This window comes from Lineus longissimus, chromosome 19 (assembly GCF_910592395.1).
Source record: "Lineus longissimus chromosome 19, tnLinLong1.2, whole genome shotgun sequence".
Taxonomy (NCBI): Eukaryota; Metazoa; Nemertea; class Pilidiophora; order Heteronemertea; family Lineidae; genus Lineus; species Lineus longissimus.
In genome coordinates this window covers 8931597-8951533 of record NC_088326.1, presented here as the reverse complement: position 1 = coordinate 8951533, position 19937 = coordinate 8931597, and the positions used below count along the sequence as shown (strand labels likewise).

Genomic DNA, 19937 nt, shown 5'->3' with positions numbered 1-19937 from the left:
CGTAACTTTATCTTGCCTGCCTAGCTGCTGCCTATATTGTCCCCTTAAGAGAGGAAGACAAGCCATTTTTGGCGCCATGTAATGGGGCCATAGTTTTGCTGGTACCCTCATAATTGGCTCAATTACCTTGTTACAATAATGAACAACAAATAATCAATGCATTGTAAAGCTCTTACTTTATTTTAGACCAAATCGTAGAAAATCATCAATTTTGAAAAAATTCTAATACATGTTGAATGATATGTGCATTATCACGATTATTATACAATTCTATATAAATCTCACGTTAAACTTTTTGCAACAAAACCAGTCACATAGCTGGAATTTAAACTTAAATTTTGACATGTAGCGACTAGAGCTATATCGATACATAAAATACCGACAGGGTTATCACAGTGTCGTGTCTATATAATGTCTTCTACGATTTGTCACAACCTGGCCACGGCTCCCTTGTAATTGGTCTCTGGGACGCTAGCATAGGTCTCATTAGGGAGTTTTTTGTCGGAAGGACTTAGTGTCCCACAGTATGTTTGCATAACCTGATAACTAGAGACGTGTCGGAAGGACTAGGGTCCCATCAAGGGGGGTTTAGGGGGGGGGGTTCTGTAAAGGACAGCAATATAAGCTCCCGATTGATAATCAGAGCGGAAGAGGAGCACAGTGATGTAGGTTTTGTTGTGCTTAATGTATTGTATATGATAGGATAAGCCTATCTCTGTAGGGTTTTGTCTGCAAAGGGCAGCAATGCCAATTATTTGAGGATGGGACGGTGCTTTTCCCGCAGTTGTAATCACGTGATGTAATGTCCGTCAATTTTCTGTATTTGTGGCTTTGAAGTGACAGATTGAAAAGAAGTCGTTGTCTAAATTGACTGCCTGAAGTGTTCACAATATACAGTATGTAAAGTTATTCTAATGTTTTTCCGTGGTCCACATAGGAGCACAACTCGTGTCTTGAAGTTTGTCCGACAATAGGTCTTTTGTTGTACGTTGTGTACATCCGGCGGGCAGAAAATGCATGCTGCATACCGTCTGCAGACTGGGGGTTTTCGCATGAGTCAATAGAATCTAAGGTCTGGAATTAAGGAACCATCTCAACAGTTGCCATGTGATTTTCACACTAAAAAATAAGAGGCCATTTCAGGTATATGCCAAACGGTAGAACAAAGATTATCTAGGCCGTTGTGCAAACAGGCTTTGCGATACACCACGAGTTGGGGTGTAGGCCTAAATTCCTTTAACTGTGAACCAAGTGCATCCACTGGCACGCTACATGTATGTGTGACTCGCACGGATTTAGCACGTAGGGCCTACATGATGCTAATCAGCTAGGATGTATCTTGTGACCAGGACTGTAGTGATAAACATTTGCCTGAAAACATTTTTTATTTGGCCTAACAACACCTGTTTAGAATGTCAAAGAGGCCGGTATTTTCACTTAACATCAAGAGACAGAGGAGAACTGTCAAGGTGGGTGTTTGATATACAATGGTTTTCTGTTCCCTGGGTTTCTTCATTCTGTTATCTCTAATTATATTTACCCATGTCATTCAGCACTTTTTATCATGAAATGCTGCCTTTGAAACGAACCCAACCTTGCCTGCCAATCAACCAGGCGCACGAGGCACAACAGGCCGATACAATATACATGTTCCGTATAAGTACGTCATCTGTCGTGCACACCCAAAAAAAATCTTCCTGCAAGATGATTCACAGGTAATTCAAATATAAGAAAACAAACTTTGAAAAAAAGTTGGCGCAACGCAACTACTGATATGATCCCCTAATTCCAAACCTTAGATTCTATTAACTCATGAGAAAACCCCCAGTCTGCAGACGGTATGCAGCATGCATTTTCTGCCCGATCCGTCTATTGTGTACAGGTGTATTAGTGTATTGAGCTTAGTGTAGGTGGCAGCACCTTACATTGTCTTCACAAGAGTGTGACTCTTGGTTGTGCCTAGACTGTTACTGTTTGTATTTTCCAGTTTTACCATCACTTGATATGCATTCAATACAAGAATTAGAAGACGAAAAGAAGAGTTATCTTCCCTTTCTTGATGATGGTCATAATCCTCAATCCAAACCTGCATGCTAGATCGTCACGGATGAGAGACGATACACACCGGGCTACCACTGCACACACTTCGCAAGCAGTGGACCGGCCTCCTCTACGCCTGGTGGTGGGCTTTCTGGGGGGTTTGCATGACTGCAACAGGCTGCCAACCCATAATGCCGTACCGGTAGTTCACTGACTGGATAAAAGGGGCGCTGTAGTGGCGATTACATTTTGATTATAATTTGAGCTAAATAGCACGAATAAAGTGGAAGGTGGCTGTATTCCAAGTTAGCGTAACCTGAGATCACATCGAACGAAGATTTTCGCATTTGATCTGTTTGTTTGTTATTTATTTACAAGTAGGTCAACGAACGATAAAACGCACTTGAATGTACCAAACCTGATCACCTGCAATCATACAAGAGAAATTAGCTTGATCAAGCAGGTCACTTAAACAAGAGTCAGTAAGGAGTCAACACATTGCAAAAGGGTTCAGGCAGAAGAGGGATCACGAAATCCAAAGAGGTCTCAAAAATACTTCACAAGTTGGCCTCCCTGTACATGGTGTAGTGCACTGATGTACTGGGGGGGGATACCTGTGAAGTGATAAAAGTGTCTTACCTTTCAGTGGCCTATCGATTTCTTCTCTTTTTTCTGCCCTAACCCTCCATGGACATTTTACAATCTTTTATTGACCCTTACTGACCCTTGATTCAATGGCCTGTGGTTTAGAATAGGCTTATTATTTGAAAATAATTATTCTCTTGATAATGATATAAAAAATCTCGGAGCTTTCTTCTGATATGAAATGTCCTCCATTGATGCATTCTGTAACATCATGCTGGAGTAGACATCAGATTATAGAGCAGACTAGAGGGATGCATATCAAGCTGCTTGTCCATCCTTGCATTTTGGTAGCAAACATGAGCAAATAACGTTACCGGTGTGTCAGATGTGACCAGAATACTAGTAAAAATAATCTAAAATAATAATCATGACTTAGGTTTAACCCTTTAAGGACTGCTCTCGCACTGCTGTGAGCAACCAATTTCCGTTGTTATGGCCAGATCTCGCATCTGTGCGAGCTATAGAGTACACGTTAGAATTTCGTTCCGGCTGCATCAAATGGCCTAGTCGGTGTTTTAGAAACACACGGAGGGGATTCCCCAGATTCTATGCTGTACATTTTTTATTTATCACAACATTGTCGGACCGGAGTGATCATCAAAATACCTTTAGGCCTAGTCCTTAAAGGGTTAAGGAATTAATACCTTACTGTCAGTATTGGTTGTCTCATCAGATACTGTGAGTGTTGAGCTAACATTCAAGGCCAAAACCGGGCTGCCAGCCAAGGTTTTGGGCTAAAAGACAGCTCCATCTAGGTGCTGTTTGGAGAGACAAACAATACCAACAGTAAGGTATCAATTGCTATTCTAAAACACTTCGAACTGAACAATGAAATGCAATTTTGACAGTTCCCATATTTTGGACCAACCCAAGAGGTTGTGGTTGCCCAACTGCTGCAGTCAAAACGGTGGATACATGTAGTACATTATACACTGTAAACTGTGGTTCATTGTAATCCAGGTGTTTTAGAATCAATCAGGACAACTGAACTCGCTCCTTTACGTCTTTCAGCACCACTATCTTACAGCACAGCAGATCACAGTCGTCGTCATTGGAGACCATTACACTTCGACAACATTCCCATTTGCCCTCTCATCAACTAGAAGAGGTGCTTTCATACCATCTGAATCATCCGATAGACGGTTCTCCAATGAATCACTACCACTTGCATTATCTCCTACTTTTAATGCACCAATTCGTCCAAATTTCAACTCGTACAAATACAGTACAAGTATTATAATGCCCGTTGCTAGGCTGCCTATCCCCATGTACGTTATTGACCACTGGAAACCAATAGCATCTTCTAATAATCCTCCAAGAACTGGCCCAACAAAGTCACTGAAATAGAAAAATTTGCTATGAGACTTCACCACTAACCAGTGCTAAGGGGCTGTAGCAAAATTGAAGTGAAGCCATTTGAAACGAAAGCTTCATTTGGGGGAGGGGGTCAGGGGGTCATTAAATTTTTTTAGTTTTTTTCCCCCAGAAAAGCCTCAACCGAAAAAAGGGGTATATATTTATGATCCTTCCTGAAGAGTTTTCTGGCCCTTGAAATGCCCAAATCGGCTCCTAAATGCTTGGTAGCCTCCTACTTTTCCTTGTTAGCCTGTTGCTACCAGAACTTTCAAACCCTCTCTGCTTAATAACCATTTGCCCTCAAGCAGATTAGGATCCCGCCTTGAATGTGCCAAAGTGCCAAAAGTCAAACTCAAAGTAGGTGCAGCACAAGGCTATGGAAAGTGAAGCCAAAAATCCAAAAATTTTAGTAACTCAATTATCAAAAGTTTTACCCTAACCAGTTAATTACAACCACCTGCTATTCAGCCGAATCAAATCTACAGTGGTCTGCAACATATCAGGATAGTAGCAATTTTTGCTCAACCAGCATATATACCGTTGCCTGTTATCATGGAATGTTTCGTGACCACTGGGGCTTTGTACGTCTGAAACACTAGAAAATATCCAACAAATTTCAGTCTGATCCAATTCTTGGTCTGGCCAACATACATCATTTGCAGATCAGGTCTTTACGTTTGAAATATCGAGAGGGGGAGTATGTTGAAAATCATTGGATACGTCAGGATGACATACATGGCCATATATATGTTCCATAAAAAGTTTGCGATATTCTAGCCATTCGTGAATGAGCTAAAGCATTTTTTGTGTTTTTTAGAAACATTTTGGCCGCTGTTGGTCAGACCAAGAACTGATCAGACCGAAATTCGTCCTGGAATAAGTCATTTTCTGGTGTTACCTGTGTGCAAAGTTTCAAGTCGATAGCCCATGGTTACAAAATGTACTGTGATAACGGATACGACAACAATATCAAGCTCACTGAGCAAAAATAGCTTTTCTCCTAACATATTTGCAGACCAGTGTACATGCGACCGATAAAAATGAGCCCAATCATTCAAGCTAGAATATTTGTTGATGAAAAACAACTCAAAGGAGTGAAATTACATGGCATTCTTCAGTAAAGTTTCTGTTTATAGTCGTAGTTCCACCTATCATAAAACCCCGTGTTTTTTCAAGACCCGTGTCTTCACCGTATGGCAAAAAACCGGCGGCGCACTTAAACCTATGCACCAGGTGCGCTGTAGGTAGGGAGCTCTCCTGTGTTTCTTTCCCGTTGGAGGGGGCACAATACCGAGGCAACTACACCGCGCCATCTGTCGCCGGATCTTAGAACTTGCAATTGCCGTGTCTATTCAGATTCCACCTATCAAATGAAATGGCCAGGGCCATTGTGCTCACCTCATGTGGAGGAAAGATGGATAAAGAGCATGGTATTGTGTCATGTAGTGTTAGGTTTGATGTAGGTCCAAGCAATTACAATTTCCCCAAAATGGCCAATTTACAGTACATTCGACCTCTGTGACCTTGAAAAGTAGGTCAAATCAAAGAAGACCCAGGTGACACATTGAATGGTTGTTAGAATTAGTTGTACCTATGATATAAAATTGGTGCCAATCGGGCAAGTCATTACTAGGAATAATGGCATTTTGAAGAATTTAGGATTTGGCCCCCTCCCTGGAGGCCAAACGGCAAATCAGATCGCACCAAACTTCGGTACCTGAGATCACCTGACCAAGGGGTACATGTGTACTTAATTTGTGATCAATAGTCATTGCAGTTAAGAACATGCCATAGTTACGGCCTGACGGCGAATTTACGCCATTTGACCTCTGTGACCTTGACAAGAAGGTCAAATTAAAAACCTGTGTGACATATACTGTATGGTGGTTAGATGTACCCATGATATCAAATTGGTAGCAATCGGGCAAGAAGTTAAGGAATAATCACATTTTTAAGGTTTTTGGATTTTGCCCCCTGGTGGTCAAGTGGTGAATCATATTGGACCAAACTTCGGTCCCTGAGATCACCTGACTAAGGGGTAAATGTGTATCAAATTTGGTATCAATAGTCATTGCAGTTTAGAAACGTGCCATCGTTACATCCTAACGGCCAATTTACACCATTTGACCTCTGTGACCTTGAAAAGGAGGTCAAATCAAAAACCCGGAGGATATATGATGCACCTTTGCTAGAAGTACCTACCATATTTTTTTCAAAATTTCCCGACTACTATTAAGGGAGATATTGCATATTTTCACTTTTAACGTTTGGCACCCTGGTGGCCAAACCATGAAACGAATCGGACCGAAACTTGGTCTCCAAGGTGTCATTACATAAGGGTACATGTGTACCAAGTTTCAACTCAATAGCGCTAACAGTTACGAAACGTGCCCTGCTAACGGACGACGGACGACGACGACGACGACGACGACGGACGACGGACGCCACGGTATGGGATAAGCTCACCTCTGCTAAGAGGTGAGCTAAAAACCCGTGTTGAACACGGGTCTAAATTAGCCTCCGATTAGCCCCATCGAGCTCGACGGGGCTAAAAGACACGGGGATTTGACACACGGGTCTATTTAGACACGGCAATTCATAGGTGTAAGCGCAAAAGACACGGGGATTTGATAGGTGGAAGTACGACTTATATTACATACTGGATGCTGGGTGGATTCAAGTTAAAATCGGCGTATTCAAACAGCAAACCTGATGAAACACCAGTAAGCATGATTCAGAGTTTACAAGAAAGTGACTTACCCCAAGGCATACATTGAACCCCAAAGTCCTGCGACTGTGGCATATGTACCCATATTATCCTCAAGACCAGCCAATCTGTTGGAAATAAATGTAGATCACCACTTATAAAATTCAAAAATCATGAGGTCATTCCATATTTTAACTCTTTGCCTGCCAAACGCATTCTAATGACTGCAAATTTCAATCAATATCTGCCAAACTTGTTCGAGTGAAGCAGTGTTCTAACTAAAACCAGATTTCAGGACAGTGCTATAATGTTGGGTTTCGAAACAGACTAGCATCAATTCACTGGTTGACACTTTTAGTGTTCTGAATTGGTATTTTTGCCTCACATTTGTTGTATTGTTGAGCCAAAAATACTCTCATACAAGGCATACTGCAGAATATTCCACTACGATACCTGTGACCTTGAAAATGAGGTCAAACCAAAAACTTGTATGATATATGATGTATCCTCAGTACACAGATACACTCTACCATATAAATGTCATCCAGCTCCGCTGAGTTAACACCTTGGGTGCTGAACCGAAGAACGCCTACAGATATGTCAAACATTTACCACATATGAAAAGAAAGTCTTAGTTGGACGGGCAAACGGACAGAAGTCAAGACAGACCGGCAGACGGAGAAGAGAATGAAACATTGTAAACAAGGTGTGGTAGAATTAGCAACTACAGTAGAACCTTTCTATTAAGGTCACCCATGGGACTGACAAGTGCTGTCCTTAATAGAGAGGTGTCCTGATTAGAGAAGTCAAACTGAATGGAAACAACCAATTTGGGACCAAAACAAGTGTCCTTGATAGAGAGGTTGTCCTTATTAGAGAGGTGTTCGCTAAGGGAGGTTCCACTGTATACTAGTTGGTGGAGAAAGCCAAGGGCGTAGGAATGTCATAGCCTTGTTGGGAGGTGGTCAACATGAATTTTAGCTTGATGTTGTACTTACTCTGCAGAATCGAGGACACTTTCAAATGTTGGAATGACGGCCATACTGATAGTGACACCAAGAAACAAGAGAGCCACAATATTTAACCAGAGAATGCTGAAATTATACAGGAAGTCAAGTTGTTGGTGAAACAGGTTTAAAAGCAACTCAAGTCACATTAAAGGTCACCTGCAACACTTTTTAACTTTGGGAATAAATAATAGGGCATTAAGAATAAAGATAACAAACACAGCAGTGAAAACTGCATAAATATCCAACTACCCATCTTCAAGTTATGCCAGGTATAAAATTCAAACATTCCAGGTGGTGCAGGAAGAATAAACTGATGATGTGCATTGTGCTGCACTGAAATAAAGTTTTTTATAGTTATAGTTTGACCGATGTTCTGGGTAGCGCGTCATTGACAGGATGTCAATTGTGATTTGGTCTGTGATTATATGTATGAAATATGGCCTGCTAACCGATTGACAGACTGATGGACAACACATGATACGTGATGATAATTGCTCGTTGAGTGTAGAAGAAACTTACTTCTCTCCTTCGGCAAAACCAAGGAGTGGTGACGGGGCCAGTAGGAACAGACTGAAGCCAGATCCTATGAAACCAATCACGACCACAATTTTACTGTCGGGCTGAAAACATAATTCATACTATTAAAATGGACCTCAAAGCCGAAAACAATAATGATAATAATTACAATCAATGAAACTAAAAATCTTTGTGTTCTGATATCTTATTTTTCTAGCTACTGTGACTAGAGATCAGTGCTCACAACTCTTGCAATTGGTTTATGATTCACCTGGTGGTTCTTTCCACTAAGAGCCTGCCTGCCAAGTTTGTGTTTCTCTTTCTTCTTAACACATAAATAACACAACCATGGAATGGTTTCATTAAGGTGACAACCATGAAACACAAACAAATCTGAGGGAACAGTGGTTTTGTCTACCCTGGTGGTTGGGAATTAACTGGGTAGCAGCATGGGTCTTTAGATAAGCGGAAGATTCGAATTGAGAGACCACCTTTGATATGAGAGTGTCGCCAACTACTCATAAAATATCCAAGGCAGGAGAGGAGCTCAACTGGTTGTCAATATCTGATTACATTAAAGTGAATGTTTGCCTAACCTTGCAAGAATTGTATTTACTCAGAATGACCTGACAGACTTGATTAACAGTACCGTTTTCTCGGACAACCAACCCCACAAAGGTGATGATATGGCATAACTTGCTGACATCAGCAGAAACAGCAGACCAAGCAACTCGGAGCCGAGCTGAAACTGTAAGAGAACAAAATTCAACCTCAAAATGCTTTCATAAATGAGAAACAACATGGTACATACAGTCCAAATCACAATTGACATCCCTCCTGCTTCGTGTCAGTTACGCGCAACGTATGGGCAAATTACGCACCAATGACGAGTGTATCTCTCTACATTTGCCTCATTACGTTCGACCTGGCAGTGACACGCCAATGATGTGAATTAAGGGATGTTAATTGTAATTTGGACTGTAGCACACATCAATGTTAACTGTGCCATGCTATCTATACGATGCAGCTAGCATAGGGCAAATAAGAGGTCATAGCTTAAAAATGGTGCATGAGGTGCGCACCCCTTTTCATTGGAGAGCACCCACTTTTCAGGGCACCTCTCGCAAACATTTAGGGTAGAATGGGGTATTTGTGTACCCGGTTTATTTGTAGCCCCTGCATTGTTTGATGCATCAATCAATATCATAGTCAGAAGCTACAATTAAACCTTGGCTACAAATACCCCATTCAACTACTTCTGATGCTCGGAAATCTTTGACACTTAAATTTGCAAATTATTCTGGGGGAGGGCACCTAAACCCCCATCGTTTCAAAGATCGTACAATTGGTATGCTGCAGCGATTCATCATGAGAGTCTTTTTTTACCAACAGATGAATAAAACTAGAAACTGGCGCATAGAGATTTACCTCTTGTAAATGCGGTTCTAAAATTGGATCCAATATGGCCCAGATACTTGCGCTGACAACAAGCGAGAGACACACTAGTAGGATGGAAGGAATACGAAGAAGTTTTATCACGGGTGTACTTTTAACATCTAAACCAGCATCTGAAACCGCAAGAGAAAAAAACTTCAACTGGCAATATCTAAGACTCAACTGCTCATAACTGAGGGGAAACTACACAGAGTGGGATTTTTGAGGTATCAGACTACACCTTCCTGATGGTTTTTGGATTTGTTTGGGTTTCCTTTGCCAAAGACCATCAGGAGGATGATGTCTTTTACCTAATTGCAAAGGTGTGGTTCAGCAGTGTGCAACATCATCGCCATGATTTCAGAAGTCTTCCAGGCACTCCACAACAGAGCAAGGCGATGTCAATGCATCTTTTTTCGCCTTTTCATCTCCATAGAACAACATCCCATCACACCCAAAGTTTGGCAGGGTGAGACACTACAACTTCTACCTGGTCACAAGGGTTTTGATGTGAACTTCGCTCCAATGCTTGGATTTGACCAGAGCAATGAACAGTACTTACCTGCACAAGTTCGTACCCAGGTGGAAGGTTAATGAACTTGAACACTGGTTGGTGTGATAGAATTATGCCATCAGCCTGTAAATGGGATCCTTTGTTGGTGTAGCCTGGTGTCTGGGACATGCGGGCCATTACTTCATACCAAGTGTTGTACATTTCATTTAGCTTCCACCTGTGGGCGTGCTTGTTGATAATGTTGATTGTTATGGCCAAAAGTATTAAAAGAAGAAGACAAGGTACATGTAGAAGCAAAAGGTTTGTTTACCTTCAATTCCGCCGGGTAAAAGGATCCAATTGAGAATCAAAATTAGGAACATGACAACACCAATCACAATGAATGGAAGTGGGAATCCCCAGGCCTGAAAGGAAAGAAAAATTACTCTCCCAAACATTCAAACAAAAAACCTGACAGATTTGACACCCACAATTAGGGTCATTTCACTGAACTCTGAGTTGCACAGGACCTTGCTGGGTCAGAACCATGTTGTGCCATGTCTACAGGATCCCCTCAAAGGCCGCATGGTCGTATGACATGATAATGATGACCACTCAGTGCTCAAGGCATAGCTTTGAGAATGTCAGTGGGAAACAGGTGGTGAAAAATCAAATTCTGATTAAACAGTGGTGGCAGCTTAAAAACTGGACCCAAGACCTCATGTCCGTGATGCATAATAAAACTCTTTATCACATATTATAACATATAAACATCATACTCAACCTCTTGCCATTGATGCTGTTTAAAAATGAAAAGGCCAGGGGCCACTGTGCTCATGGTATAGATATTTGGTGGTCACGAATTCATCCTGGTTAAGAAACATACTACAGGAACATAGTATATATAGGTCAAATCAAAATAAGTATGACATGTTATGTATCCTTGCTTGGAGTACCTACCATCAAAATATCATCAAAAACAAGTCACTAATAAGCGAGATATTGCACTTTTACCTTTTTTGGTTTTGGCCCCCTGGTGGCCAAGTCGAAAATCAGATCAGACTGAAATTTGGTGTTGGAAATTATATGACGTAGGCAATCATGTGTACAAACTTTCAAGTTGATAGCTCTAACGGTTAAGAAACGTGCCACTGTTTTTGAAACACGATACAGATGACAACGGACGACAACGTACACTGCGCTATTGTATAAAATCCAAAACTTGGGTGAAAAGGTTGAATAGATGTTATTCAGTGACACCATAGTAACTGGCTAGAACCATTTTCTAGAAAATTTTTGACACTTAGGTACATCCGCCACTTCACACATACTCACAGCATATAAGAATCCTCCAATCGCTGGACCAACCATCAAGCCGACACCAGCGAATGTCTCAAGAATGCCCTGAAATGGAATGGCAGTGCCATGAGAATTGCATGGAAAAGTGTTTACCTATGGAAAGCCCTCTATTTGAATTATGACAGAAACATCACAGCTGGTATGCAGGTGAGATTTGAATGCCTCTTTTACCATCTCAATATTTGAGGATGCCCCAACCTCATCCCCTCAAGATATTCCTCTTCTGACCCATCTTCATGTGCTTGACATCTTATTAATTACCCTTATCAAATACACCCACCATAAAAATCTTGTCACTCTAGCTAATTCACTGAAGATCACACAGTGACTGTTTCTTGATATATGACCGCCATTGGGTTTACGACCTGACCTACTTACACCTGCAAAGTAGGTCACATTGACTACTTTTGACCTAATTTTTTGTCCACGTGTAGAGATGCCCAATAGGTGTCTGCACAACAAATTTGGCTCAAGGACAAATAATGAGGTCACATTGACCTAATTTTGACCTAATTTTTTGTCCACGTGTAGAGATGCCCAATAGGTGTCTGCACAACAAATTTGGCTCAAGGACAAATAATGACAAAACGTGCCACCTTCGCTGAAACTTTAGAGTTGGACATCTCTGTGACCTTCAAAAGTAGAGAAGAAAATATTTCTGGGCATATTGCCCAATGTCGCCATCATGCCAAGTTGTAGTCATCTTGCTCATGTGGTTACAAAACATGCTCCGCTAACAGACGACAATGAAGACAACAACAACGCCACAATATCACTTCCCAGAGAGGTGAGCAAAACACCGATATACAGTACACGAAATGAATCAAAAACGTCAACTTACGAACATTATCGAGGCATAATCAGCAAACTCATGACCAGTGATAGCGAATGACGCCGTTGCCAAGGCTGTACAGCCAAGTGCCATGAAGATCCTCAGCATGAAACAGAACACAACGAATACCGTTCCACCATCATCTCTTGGGATGTAACTTACAAAGCTGGAAGAAAGATAGAATTCAGAGAAGGCACCAACGACACTGACCAGAAACTTGTTTGGCGGATACACATGTAATGCATTCATGTGGTGCATGATCAGCATCCCTCACACAATTTTCTGATGCATTCACAGGCACATGCAATTTATTTAGAGTTCCATAACCCCTCATAGCCCCCCTAATCAACTGACGAACACACCCCCACTGACAACACATGTAAAAGAATGGAAGGCATTCAACTGCAGAATCAGGGCCAATGTGCTCACCGTATAGATATTTGGTGGTTAGGAATTCATCCAGGTTAGAGAACATGCTACATGTATAGTATACATGACATGTGATGTATCGTTTATAGGTCAAACCAAAGTCGGTATGACATGTGATGTATCGTTGCTGGGAGTACCTACCATAAAAATATCACCAAAAACAAGTCACTACTAGTAAGCGAAATATTGCACTTTGTACCTTTTTTAGTTTTGGCCCCCTGGTGGCCAAGTTGAGAATCAGATCAGACCGAAATTTGGTGTCAGCGGTTATATGATGTAGGGAGTCCTGTGTACCAAATTTCAATTGTATAGCTTTAGCAGTTAAAGAAACGTGCCACAGTTACACTCAAACGGCCAATCAATTTACGCCATTTGACCTCTGCGACCTTGAAAATTAAGTCAAATCAAAAACCCGTATGATATGTGATGTATCCTTGCTAGGAGAACCTACCATAAAAATGTTATCGAAAACGAATCACTCATAAATTAAAGAGAGATATTACAGTTACACTTTTTAGGTTTCCACTTCTGGCCCCCTGGTGGCCGAGTTAAGAATCAGATCGGACGGAAATTCATTGTCACAGGTCATCTGACCTAGGAGGTTCTGTGTACAAAGTTTCAAGTTCATAGCTGTAGCGGTTAAGAAACGTGCCACTGTTTTTGAAACAGGATAGGACGACGGACGACTGACACTCCAGTGCAGTGTTACGGTGAGCCAAAAAGGAAATTCCTGGAGGGAATAATTTCTTTTGAAGAGTGCCAGGGTCAGCAAGAGTCAGAAAAACCATTCAAAATATGAAACAGCCCAGTGACAACAGACAAAGCTCACCCAAAAAGCACTGTGCATCCCGCAGCCAAGAACAGCCCCGCCTGATAGAGGAGCCAAGCACCAACCCTAGGCACCTGAAAAATGAGATCACCAATACAGCGGAAGAGTAACCAGGACATATTGCCAGGCTGGCACAAATGATAGAAACCGACTTCATGGGCAGAGGGCTCCTACAGATATATCTGGTCGGAGAGGTTATTTCCCCGACTTCCGAGTCGTATACCGAACGCAGAAGGACGCTAAAGAAATCAAGCCAAAGTTCTGCTTTCTGTACATGACCCAAATTTTAGAAGTCTGGTAAATAACCCCTGGGTCTGTCATAATATCTGAAGGTGTCTTCTGGTGCATGCACTTTAATACTTGCCCTCAGTACACGACAAGATTCAAAAACAATCTGCAGAGGACTATAGCCAAACCAATTATGATGATGAAGAATGTCAAAAAAAGGTTTCAAAAATTCGTGAAGAGGACTTACCAGCTTCCCAAATAATGGCGATGTCAGGAACTGGACGAGGGCAAACACACCGAAAATCCAACCAGAGATGGTACCACTCACTCCCACGGTCCTCGCCAGCTGGGGGAAGAATGGCGCCATCACGGACAGACAGAACATTGCCGCAAAGTTTGTTAAAGCTAAACTGGCAGCCAATATCTTTTTCTTTCGTTCAAAATTTCTAAATGAGAAATGTGGCAGTTGTTGTGGCTCTGGTTTGATATCTGATGCATCCTCATCCTCAAGATTTGCAGCGTGCGTTCCTCCCTCAGTATTCTCACCGCCACGTTTAAAGTCGGTACGATTATAATGATTTATACAACGCTGACTAAATTTCCCCGGCCCATTGGCATATGATCTTTTTTCTCTCGGCGTTTTTGTTACTTGCGGTGTCAGTGGCCTCCTCGCGTAATGTTTTCGTTCTTTCTCAGGACTATTATTCGCCGAATAACTACGCGTCCGAATGTAATTTTCCGAGTCGGAGACATCTCCTGGCAGAATCGACGTAGAATCAACCACGTTTGACACAGAATGGAATGACAACTCAGTAGTGTGGGAATCTGAGAATGCTTCATTCATGCAATCATCAGGAATCCCAGGAGTTGTACTCTGACGTTCTTCATTTTCCCAAGGCATTTTGACTCAATTTGAAGATTCAAACTAAACACCACACAGAAAATTATTCTTTTACTATTTAGTCATTTTAGTCTTGACATAATATGAGTATATCACCATCCTCAGCAGACGTAACTTAGATCTTGGTCGTTGCAGATTTTCCATAAGTTATCCGTTTGACACGCTTCTTCACTTTATCCTGAAACTAACAAAAAGAAACATTCAGGTCACGTTCACGAGTAAACATCAGGTGAGGAGAGAGGTAGGGGAAATGAGATCAAGCGGGCCAAAAACCTACATGTACCATGTATAACACACCTCGAACAAGCCACCAAGTACATGTACAATGGAACCTCCCTTAGCGGACACCTCTCTACTAAGGACAACCTCTTAATTAAGGACTCAAAAAGGACAACCTCTCAATTAAGGACTCAAAAATGAAACAGTGCTGATCCGTCCGAGTTTCGAACATAAGAATAAGACCTCATGGTTAGAAGTCAGGTGCTCTAACCACTCAGCCACTGATCACCCTTGTCAGCATAAAAACTTATCAATAATAACATTTTGGAGTAATATAATAAACTGCAAGACTAAGCTGGTACTTGGTAGTGTAGGTAGTGTTGGTAATTCCTTCCTAAAATGGCTTCCTGGTGAACAGTCACTTATACAGTCCCTGAGATGGAGAGGGGGGAGCCTAACACTGCCGACTTGTGTGGGTGGGTTCTACGACAATTTCCCCCCCCCCCCCAGTCAATTGCCCCCAAAAAACTGCCTCCAAGTCAAATTGCCCCCTTTGGAGCCTTACTTTTTCTTTACAAAGGTGTTTTCTCCTCAGTTTGCTCCCCCAAGACTCCCTCTCTCCTGCCGAGCGAAGTTCTATGCAAACCCATCTAAGAGAAGCTTTTGACCAATCATAGCTCCATTTTTCGAAACTGTCTATGGCTATGACAACATGTATGACAACATGTATGACAAGTACATATATTATGGTTTTCAATTTGACTTGTCAGCCTAAATATCATTAACACGAGTCCTAGCTTTTGAATTGCATGTGACCTAGTCAGGTGGCACAGCTGACATAGAAAAAGAATACTTAGTTGCATTAGTGACTCAATAAGTGATTGTAATATCACAGATTTTAAATTGAAAGATAAATCTTGTCTTTGTTTTACACAATACAGTACATTGTATAATCTCACATGTGACATAGTATGACACATGACATATACAGGCCTACCCGGCAGGCCCTCCAAGGTGCTCAAACACTCTCACAGGAAAACAATTAATGAAAACTGGTGCAAAATGGAGTGCTTGCATGGGTCCATATTGATGTCTGAAAGTTTTTAATCTAGTTTGTTTTATGGTGTGTTCTTTCCAATTCTAAAAAGTCACACATTGAAAGGGGGTGAAGACAATGAACTTTATAATCAAGGAATTACTGATCAAATATATTCTGCCATACAAAGTAAGACAATGGCTGTGGAAATGTTGAGAATTGGCCATGGACCATGTGCTCACCTGTGGGGGTCAATGACCGGAATATAGTTACCATGGTCACTGAGATTTTGTAGAAGTAGCCCAACTCTTACCCCTTGAATTGGCTGCCTATGTGCAACAATTATGCAATTGTCTCAAGGAAGCCACCAGTGCAAGGAAGCCACTAGTACTGGTGCTGGAGCACTGCAATGCTCACTTTCAACCACACTTCAAAAACCAGTTTATCTACACCACTTACCTACCATCTCTTGCCTCCCCAGACTGGCTAGCTGAGGGGGGGGGGGGCTGTTGTTATGAATCAGATTGGTAGCTGCTCTCAAGTACAGCTGTGGGTTTTTGTTAGCATGGTTCAGGTACCCTTCTTCGGGGTCCTATGTACCAAGACCACACACAAGGATGTGGCCTACCAACCCAATGCCGAGTTGGTGTAGAAATCTGAAATATCCTGTATAGAAACGAATGTCCGCAGAACAAATTTAAGGTTCTTTATGTGCGTTATCTAAGCTGGTGACGGTAGCTAATCACCTCTTAGAGAACCCTGATATACGACGTATCATAATATGCCAGAGTGCCAGACTATGATATTGATAGTCTGGCATTGTCTGATATTCATAAAAGACTAGTAAATGCTTTTACTTTAAACGTCATGTACATTTACACTAGCCATCTCTGTAGAAAACTGTAGCAAAAGCATTTACTAGTCTTTATAAATTTTAGCCATTGTCTGGACACCTTTTCCATGCAGGGAACATTTTCCATTTCTACAACAGCTATTGCGATGCAGTCGAGTTTACTGCTCAGAGATACACAGGGAGAGCCACTCATCAAAACAAAAATTTGCCAGAGGGGACTGGTTCGGGGGTTTCCCCCCCCCCAACCTTAAGGTGCTGTATGCTTTATACTAGGCTAGGGGAGTGCACTGATAATATTTAGACATATTATGACCGCACCTCGGTTAGATAATGAACAAGTAGGTGGTCAGCGGATGTGACGTCACAAGTGGTAATGTGCAAAAATTTATTCCCGGCAGGAGATTAATGGGGAGGAGATTGTTCAAATGTAGTAGACCTACATGTAGCTGGTAAGATGACATGATGGAGTGCACGCTTTTACCGCCGACTGCTTGGGCGGTCGCTATAACAGACCTTTCTGTGCATTGTTTGGTATGATCTGGCTCGGCCCTGCTGGTGTATAGTGACGCAGGCATTTCGTCTGATACCCACTAACTTGAACTAAGTCGTATAGATGGCGAATAGTGGTTTTGCCAGATGCACGTACGTGGCTGCACCATACTACCAAAAAGGCGCCAGTATAGAATGGTTCGAACGGCCCGGGAGTCAAGAGGTTAACCCGACAAAGATTCGAAGCCGAAGGCATGGAATTCAGAAGTATAGGGGGAGGGGGCAGGGCATGGCAGGGGCAAGGCGGGGGGGGGGGGTGTGCACCCAAGCCAAGCATGCAAACAAGGCAAATAACGAAAGACAAAGCCATTTGCTCTGATTTACACCATATTTACCATACCCTTCAGCACCTGCACGGTCCAGCACAATGTGCACAGTCAACCAGAACGTTTGACAGGTCGGCTACATACAGAACAGCATGTTTTTTTACTTTTATCATCAGGTCATGTGACCGTGCCATGTGACCTTGTTTATTTTTGGCAGGATCTGAATTACATGAATTAAATTGTGTACTCAGAACATTTTTCACATCTTAAAAGTTAATTATTGTTCGAAGGTTATTCAATATGTAGTATAACGCATATCTCAGAAAATATTAATGTTTTGCACAATCAGAATTTATGGGTTACTTGGTCATTTACAGCAATGCAACACAAAAACCGATGACGTTTTTCGCGGTGCTTGCAGAAATGGCCAGCCATCACAGGCAATCCAGTGGGACATCGAGGAAAAAAGTCCAGGTAATTGGTACAAATTTGATAATTTTTTATCTAGAAAGCAAGATGTGATAGTTAAGATCACACTAGTACAACAGCCACTGCGAAAAATACCGTCAATATCGGTTTTTGGTCGAGATAAGGCAAATCAAAATGACACTCCGAAAATCAAAATAATGCATGATGATGCAGATGGCACTCCGAGCTCGGAAATCTCGACTCAAGTCACAGACACTTGAAATTTTAATTACAGAGCTAAATGCCCCCCCCCCCTCCTATCGACTGACAACTCCCCCCCCCCCCCCCCCCCCCCCCCAGCACTGACATAAGTGACCAGTTGGAGCAAATCACTTTGATTGGCCGTAATCTCTAAATCAGTCGAACTAGGCCTACGATTGATTGGCTGAACCGCTTTCCGAAAGACTTTTTGACTAATTGACCACTATTCCCGATTGATCGATTGAAGTGCACGCCCATGGTCATGTGACCACATGAGCCGCCAGCATCAAGGATGCTGCATGCTACTATCAGCATAGAGCATCAGATGGCCAAACTGTCGGCCAAAAAAGTCTGATTAACTCTTTGTCTGCCAAACTCGTTCTTGAACGACCACAACTTCCCACCCGTTTCCTGCCAAACTCGTTCCAGAATGAAATGGTTAGTTCTCCGTCATAACACCAGATGTCATCTCGGTACTGCATCAGGAAATTGTTTGATGTGTTTGGCTTCCATGCAGACGATCGTCTGCTCGTTCTACGCATGCAATGATGCATGTCGTGACGTCATCAAGTGAAAATGGTGGGAAAAACCGCATGTTTTCTGCCGATAGAAGCAAAACCTGCTCAATACCCCTCTGCAATGGTGATTGTTTCATGACTACCATGGAAAAACGCACAGCTTTTAAACCTGGTGGATGCTGTTTAGTGTGACCCGTTTCACCGATTTAAAAAGAAATGTCCCGAGAGTGAGAAATTATTGACAAAATAACATTACAGTGTACACTCTTGTTATTGTTTTGTTTATCTGCAGGTGTCATTTGTGATCCGTGATGAAGTGGAACGATGTCACAGGTCAGGGGTGAACGCCCTTCAGTTTGACCAGTCACTCAATAGACTTTATTCTGCCGGTCGCGACTCCATCATCAGAATATGGAACACCAAAAATACCAAGGATCCATATTTCCAGTCAATGGAGCACCACACAGACTGGGTGAATGATGTCGTGCTGTGTTGTGGAGGGAGAACTTGTGAGTATCTTGTTGGACTTCTCCATGTTTCAAACTTGAGGGTGGAAAAAGGATTACTTAACAAGTAAAAAGCAATTTTGAACATTTGATTAGGAAAATGTAGTAGTATAATAGTACCTACAGTAGAACCTCTCTTTTAAGGACACCCTCGGGACTGACAAGTGCTGTCCTTAATAAAGAGGTGTCCTGATTAGAGAGGTCAAATTAAATGGAAACAACCAATTTGGGACTAAAACTAGTGTCCTTAGTAGAGAGGTGCCGCTAAGGGAGGTTCTAATATTCTTATGGCAGTCAGTGACATGATGCGTGAAGCCTGTTCATCCATTTTCCCTGCGACATTCTTGCACGCCAAACTGAAACATGCTTTGTCCTCCTGTGGCTGTGTTCCTACTTGGTTTGTTTCCCTTTATCGTCGGTGATACAAAAGGGATACCGGCTGACCCAATACGTGGGGGGGGTCACGTGATGATTGTATCGAAGCGCAATTTGTCAAGTTTGTAATGGTGTCCTCTTTCTAGCTTATCACTACAGACTAGTCT

The 19937-nt window shown here is 42.1% G+C and overlaps 2 protein-coding genes across 4 annotated transcripts in view; one reads left to right on the top strand and one right to left on the bottom strand.

Annotated features, from left to right (window-relative positions):
- Nucleotides 1-220: 220 nt before the first annotated feature.
- Nucleotides 221-17872, bottom strand: LOC135503120 (MFS-type transporter SLC18B1-like). Of its 2 annotated transcripts, none has more exons than XM_064796478.1 (12): nucleotides 17772-17872; nucleotides 14126-14963; nucleotides 13651-13724; nucleotides 12402-12558; nucleotides 11537-11605; nucleotides 10533-10626; nucleotides 9703-9842; nucleotides 8924-9022; nucleotides 8278-8378; nucleotides 7747-7842; nucleotides 6802-6876; nucleotides 221-4023 (listed from the first exon to the last, which is right to left on the bottom strand). In XM_064796478.1, exons 2-12 carry the CDS (start codon nucleotides 14777-14779, stop codon nucleotides 3747-3749), a joined length of 1836 nt encoding a protein of 611 aa, XP_064652548.1. In that variant the 5' UTR covers nucleotides 14780-14963; nucleotides 17772-17872; the 3' UTR covers nucleotides 221-3746. The 2 variants fall into 2 exon arrangements, with proteins under 2 accessions (XP_064652548.1, XP_064652549.1); XM_064796479.1 differs by having other exon boundaries at nucleotides 17777-17865.
- Nucleotides 17873-18121: 249 nt separating this feature from the next.
- LOC135503487 (WD repeat-containing protein 48-like) overlaps nucleotides 18122-19937 on the top strand; it is a 36295-nt gene continuing 34479 nt past the window's right edge. For both annotated transcript variants that reach the window (XM_064797099.1, XM_064797098.1), the window contains exons 1-2: nucleotides 18122-18176; nucleotides 19182-19398. In XM_064797099.1, the coding sequence (XP_064653169.1) occupies nucleotides 18126-18176; nucleotides 19182-19398 (268 nt within the window). In that variant the 5' untranslated portion in view covers nucleotides 18122-18125. The remainder of the gene's footprint in view (nucleotides 18177-19181; nucleotides 19399-19937) is intronic.